Source organism: Sitodiplosis mosellana, unplaced genomic scaffold (assembly GCF_009176505.1).
Source record: "Sitodiplosis mosellana isolate CC-2019 unplaced genomic scaffold, AAFC_SMos_1.0 Smas_scaffold_6226, whole genome shotgun sequence".
NCBI lineage: Eukaryota > Metazoa > Arthropoda > Insecta > Diptera > Cecidomyiidae > Sitodiplosis > Sitodiplosis mosellana.
Genome location: NW_022601467.1, coordinates 1,347,608 through 1,354,066, shown reverse-complemented (window position 1 = coordinate 1,354,066; position 6,459 = coordinate 1,347,608). Strand labels below are relative to the sequence as shown.

The window sequence follows — 6,459 nt, the reverse complement described above, 5'->3', positions numbered from 1 at the left end:
TGAAATAATCAGCAGCATAAATCCAAACGAAACTTACTATCTACAAATGACAATTAAAATTTTAAGTTTTTTTTTTCTTTGTTAATCTAGAGCGACTCGCTTTGATTTGAGAACTTTGCAAGAAGTTGTTAAATTTCACCTCAAAATGATTGATGGATTCAAAAAAATTCTTTTTTTCTTTGGTCGACTTTACATTTTGTTTCTATCTATAAAAAATGTCATTATCAAAAAATTAGTCCAATGATTTTTTTTTCCACCACCTTTGCCTGATTTCAAGTGCGAATTTGCGAAGGATCGGTGTTTGTATTATGGTATATCAATAGAAATGTTTCTACATCAATTCATCATTATTTTTTTGTTTCTTTGTCTTTTCATTTAGTCTCGGTTGTTGCACCATTGGTGTATTTTACTCGTATAATAAGGATGGAAAGAAAAGAGTGGCTAAAACAGTAAAAGAGGAAAACCCATTTGTTTTTTTTTATGTTTCTCTCTAAGTGGTAAAGTGGTTGCACGGAGAAAATCTTAGTTTTATATAGTTAGTAAAGCATTTAGTCGAAATAGTCTTAAATCGTTTCTTTGGTGTCTGAAATAGTCTGGTTGGAAGTAGCTTATGGATTGGATAAAAAGAAAACATAGTATAATAAGGAGTGATTGGAAATGCATCGATTTATCGAATAATTTCCCATGTATAATAACAGAAAAACTCTTGAGATTGACCTATATAGCAGGACCAAATTCCGGAGTCAAATCGTTTCTACGGAATATTACGTAAAATCAAATAAAAAAAAACTCAACAAAAAGCCTGTGTAATTACGGTAAAAAGGATATTTTAAAGCGTTATTTGCACCATTGCATCGAGTTCAGTTGTTCTTTAATGCAGAGAATGTACTATTGATCCATATTTTGGATTATTTTCACTAGATTTTACATTGATTAATTTAGATTTAAGTCTGTAGTGACTACAGTAAGTTTTGCTTATACAATATTTCTATTCATTCTCGATTTTTGATCTCAATCCTCACTGATTCTCATTCAATAATGAATCCATGGTTCACAATACTATCATTTTCGTAACAATCACGAATGTTTAAATTCTAATTCAGCTGCAATGTAATGGGGGGGAGCGCGTATTTTTTCTTTGTTCTCTGTTCTCATTCATTTCATTTATTTTTCGGACGGTAAACTAATCTAGGAGAGAAACAAAATAATCAAAATGTCAGTCAGAAGAAGGATGACGATGAAAATAATTTGCTAATTTTCTACAAATTGCATGAATTCATGTTCTTGTTTTCAATACAAAAAAAATTGACTTTTGCCGGCTGCCGGCCAGTGTGAGCTTTTTTTACAGTAAAATCAAACATCTACTAAAACCGGGTCTCATTCTCTCTATATGGAAGTAGACTCTGTGAAAAGTGTTCAAGTTGGAAGTTGTTACTTTTGACAAGAAAAGTGTTCACAATTTTTTTCTGTTTAGTGCCAGCCCATTAATACGGTTCTCCTTTTTTTGGTATTTTCGTTCATTTGATATTTGCAACGCATGACAATAGATTATGTTTGCTGATGAATACTGATTTCAAAAATTCAGTTTTCACTCGCTTTGTTTGCCACCTATTTCTCGTTTTCTTCTCTCTTTCTCTGTCTCTCCTTCAATCGCTGTATTTCATGTTTTTTTTTTCAATTAAGCTTGTTGGTAGTTTCATATAAAAATAGGTATTTTCATCTCTGTTACTGCATCTTATTACATATAAATTGTTTTTTTTTTCTTTCTTTTCATTTCTTTTTTGTTCATCCGTAAATATGTTTCTATAAGTTTCTGTAAGAATACACTTTTTCTTTTTTTTTTATACACAAATCGTATTTACGTCAATGACTGAATGTGTTGATAAACGTAATAAATAACATAAAATAAATCCCATTGGGTGGTAGTTTCCGTGACAAATCAATAGATCTTTCAGTGTCGTGTGCAACTTTCCGATGGATTACGTGGATACTCACTCCACTATTGCTGTTGTTGTTGTTGTAAAAATGTTTTATCCTATCGAACGGCACCAGATCTCTTGAAATGAAATGGTCTTACCATAATACACACTTTCTACATAAATATAAAATACATATAATTTGTGTATGGGGAATGCTGTTGTTTGTTCTGCAATATTCTATCGACAGTGTGCTCATGAGATTGCTTCTGTCACATAAGTGATACAATTACATATCATAAATTGAATTGTGTACATAAAAATATGATTGAGTGGTATGTATGTGTGTGTGTTTGTGTTGACAGTGTGTTGTGTTGTTGCAGAGTATGTGTTTCTTCTTCATCTATATGTAAAATGGAGATGGTTTTCTGTTTTTTCATTCTCTCTCTTTCCATGTCTTTCTAATACTAAATAATTTTTTTGCTGTTTTGTTTCTCTAAATTTCAAACTTATTCATGAATGCGATTCCAACGGAATTGAACGAGAAAAAGAACACCGTTCATTCTTGGTTTTATCCTGTTACGAAATATCTGTTGCCACTGTTTGCGGTGCAACAATTGTTGAATATGTCGTTTAGGGCAAATGTGTGATGTTTGCTTTCTTGATTCAAACTGATTATCTTCGTCGACCTACATTCTCATGACTCTCTACCCAATTGAATATTGCGTTTTGAGAACGTGACACCCATTCCACATTAGCAGCAACACTTTTCAATGTCATGTTCAACGTTCGCATTCCGGGTCCGTCACCGAATCGGTGCACCAACGATTTCAACTGTGTAAAACCAAAAAAAAAAACAAATTAGCTCTGGCTATCTAATAAATAGCAACAGCAACAAATGTTTGTACATACTTCGTCGTAATCGAATTTCGTGGCACCGTATTGCGTGATTGCTGATATCACTTTGGCAAAATTTACGCTTCCGGCTCCCATTTTTGACTCTAGATCATACCATTTGGCTTGAAGAAAACGACAGGCCATTGCACCTCCGGTTGGTGTACCGGCAATAGCTTGTAGCACTTGCACCACTTCGGTTGGTGGCAGCGTTATAACATGCGACAACAATCGATTCTGGAACCTATCAACAAACATTTTGATTTTAATGGTAATTATTGATTGCAAATTCGTGGAATTATTTTCCAATGCAATAGACATTTACCAAGCGTCTTTGGTTTTTCCCAAAGCTCGCAGAAGTTGCAAACGTTCTGTGGTTCCTTCTGGAGAGCCTCGTAACGATATGTATCTTTCCCAGCAATATTGCCAAAATGTGTACTCTGAAATAATAATGCTATTTGTGTATATAAAATGTAGATTTTCTTTAAGTTCTCAAGATTTACCTCCAGATAGCACAGCGCCAGTGTACACCACCTATAAATTTTTCAAGTCATTAGCGATTGGCATACCTTTCTTCTTCCAATAGTTAAACATACCTCTCTCAAATTGGCCGGTATGACCGAACCGATGGTAAGGAAATTATGCAACAGCTGTTTTGCCTGATTTATTGCCTCAGCGTCTTCCCATAGAACTGCGGCTAGCAACACTTCAGGTCGCAATAATCTACAAGTATTTTTTTTTCCAGCAATATTTATATACATAATTGAATGTTATTCTCTTTTGTTTCTTCTATTCCACTCACTTGACTTCGTCTTTGCCGCTGTTATTCCACCCCATTGTTGCCACTGGCTTCGATAAGATTTGTTTCACCACTTCGGTCAGCATCAGAAAACATTCCGAGTATTTAAGAATTCGACGCCATTTTTCCAAGTGACGTAAACCGGTCGTCATTGGGCCCCAATTTTGTTCTTTCGGCAAATATGAAACTAAATTCATCGTTATTTGGCATGGCATTAAATTGGCATGACACAATGTAAACGCATCCGATATCAAGCCGATACGATCCTACGTTTTGATTGAAAAGAGGACAAATTAAATTTTGATTCATTTTGGCTGTTGGTCATCAGTTGACGTATGTATATTCGTACCATGGGTGAGAATGTTTCGTGATTGACTTTCAACTCTTCCACTATATAGCCCCAATTATCCTCATCATATAGAACTCGATAGTAACCAGTCTGACCCGAATTGACTTTGATCCATTTTACGCCAATCGGAATTGTGAATGTCACTGCAGAGATATGATAGAAAGAGTAAACGTGTCGTTAATATTGTGATGGTAAAATTTTAAAGCTGATCTTCAAATACCGTCAGAATTATGGAACCAGAGGAGGTCGGAAACGTTTGCAACATTTGTGATGTAATTGACGGGGAAAATCCATTTGGTGGTTGATTTTTTTTTGGTTGGAGCCGGTGTTGTTGTGGTGCTTGACGTTGACGTTGCTGTGAAATTCAATAAGTATGGATCGTCCAAAATGGCCTGGAACTCCATTGGATGGAAATCCTTTTGTGATATTGTAACAGTCGATCCAACTTTAGATACGGTCAACAGTGGAAAACTCTCCAAAGTTGTCCATAAATTCATCATTTCTTTGATATTTTTCGTGTTGTTTACTTTCTTCGAGCATATATTCCACAAATCCACCGGTTCAGCGGTTTGGAATTTAAACTGGATCAAAAATGATCCTAAACATGAACGGAAATTGGTGTCACCCATCGAAACGTGCAACATTGCCATAACTGCAGCCGATTTGTCGATAAAGAAATCATCATTTTTGCCATCCTCACTAGTGCCGGCCAAAATACTATCCCATCCCTGAATGGCATCAATATCCATGGCGCGTGTTGCAATGTGCATCAATTGCATCTCATCCATTGGCCACTCGGTTTTCAGAGGTGTTAAGACTAACCGTCCCAAATACTTGATCAAACCCTCCCATAACCAAGAATGCTTCCATATTTTTGGCGACGTTATTCCACCGAAGAACTGCTTTATGATTGCCTCCGATATTTTAATCGCCGACAAATGATATTGCTCCGTTGTGATTGCATCTTGATTCTGCAAAAACGCTGTCTGTAACGTAATCAAACCCAGTGAACTTATCATCTCCCGGTCAAGCGATGGCAATGCAACGAAATCTGAAAAATCGAATATAAATCATTAGTGTCGTAACCTTATCCCAAACGTAAATCGGTAGTACCTAATTTGGCGAGTGGATATTTAACGTTCAGCCAATCTTGCAGATACTCGAGCACATCGCGTGACATATCCAAAACGAATTTGGAGCGTTGCAATATCTTCTGAGGTGCATAGAATGTGTAAGATGGAGCTGTTCGAAGTTCTGTATCATCGATGATGTCTGTTTCATTTGAAGCAGCTGTTCGATTGAGCGATTTGTCGGCCAGCGCATTGGCGCTGATATTTTTAACAATTTGTAATTGTTTGGTGAGTGAAGTGGTGATGATGTTTTTGATAGGCCTTTTGTCCGATCGGAATGTGAAATTATCCGATGATGGCTTCGTTGTTCGGCCAAGGAGATCTGGTGCCAGTGTTGTGGCTGTTGTTTGATATGTTGAAGATGGTTCGAGTGATTCACGTTGGAAATCGCTTACAATCCATGCGACGGCATCCGGTGGAAGGGCGGGAGTTTCAATGAAGTCGTCTCGTAGCTAAACGTTGTTTAAAAAAAAAATTAAAACAAAAGACAAATTACACACAAATAAATAAATTGTCTTGTTTCATTCAACAAAAATAAAAGGAACAATAAAAATTGCGATTCAATGGCAAACCGAAAAGACCCTTATGTGTAAACATGTGATATACAATTCCGGAACCCGTATGTGTGTGCTCATGTATACACGGGCAGTACTCATATCTGGTGGAAAAATGCGAAACAATCAAAACAATGCGAACAAATCGAAAACAATGGCCACAATTGTAGGATACAATGTGAAATGCAAAATGGTTTTTAACATAGATCCTTTGTATTTAATATTTTCGGGTGGTGTGGCTGTTGTGAACAGGCGAAAATTAATTAGGAAAACATATGATTTAAATAAGGAAATGAAAGTAAAATAAAGAAGTAGAACAAAGAACGAAGAGAAAAAAAATGAAAATGGTGTGAGAAAAATATGCTGGAAATGTGCAATGTGGTGCGAACAAAAGAGCAACCCATCTCTAGGTGACTATTTACGCTGCAAGGGAGAAATGCATTGGTTCGTATTTAAAGTACGTGTGAAAAGTGTCAACATGCACAGTACTTGGTGCGAAGCCCTATAACATACACAAATGCCGCACACCAATCAGAAGGGAAACGAGACGAAAGAATGGGAATTGTCAAGTGTATGCTTTGTATTTGGCTCTTAGTTGTTCTCATAATTTTTTTTTTTTGTTCGTAGAAAGATTTTTGTTGTTGTTTCTTTCGCTTCTATTGCTATCTTCATTTTTTGTGAAGATACTACAGGTTGATAAAAAATGCAACGTGCACATTTTATCATGATTTCAATTAAATTCCCAGTAAAGTGAACTAATTTTGATGTTGTTTCAAATTCTTTATGTTATTTTTTCACTTTTACAGCGGTTGTTGTG

The 6,459-nt window shown here is 35.8% G+C and overlaps 1 protein-coding gene across 8 annotated transcripts in view; it reads right to left on the bottom strand.

Moving 5' to 3' along the window:
* Positions 1-1,827: 1,827 nt before the first annotated feature.
* Positions 1,828-6,459, bottom strand: part of LOC129579073 (glutamyl aminopeptidase) — a 56,485-nt gene continuing 51,853 nt past the window's right edge. For all 8 annotated transcript variants that reach the window (XM_055468659.1, XM_055468660.1, XM_055468661.1 and 5 more), the window contains 9 exons: positions 5,072-5,540; positions 4,179-5,009; positions 3,959-4,101; positions 3,613-3,875; positions 3,407-3,533; positions 3,314-3,344; positions 3,136-3,250; positions 2,829-3,054; positions 1,828-2,750 (listed from right to left, as the gene is read on the bottom strand). In XM_055468659.1, the coding sequence (XP_055324634.1) occupies positions 2,592-2,750; positions 2,829-3,054; positions 3,136-3,250; positions 3,314-3,344; positions 3,407-3,533; positions 3,613-3,875; positions 3,959-4,101; positions 4,179-5,009; positions 5,072-5,540 (2,364 nt within the window). In that variant the 3' untranslated portion in view covers positions 1,828-2,591. The remainder of the gene's footprint in view (positions 2,751-2,828; positions 3,055-3,135; positions 3,251-3,313; positions 3,345-3,406; positions 3,534-3,612; positions 3,876-3,958; positions 4,102-4,178; positions 5,010-5,071; positions 5,541-6,459) is intronic.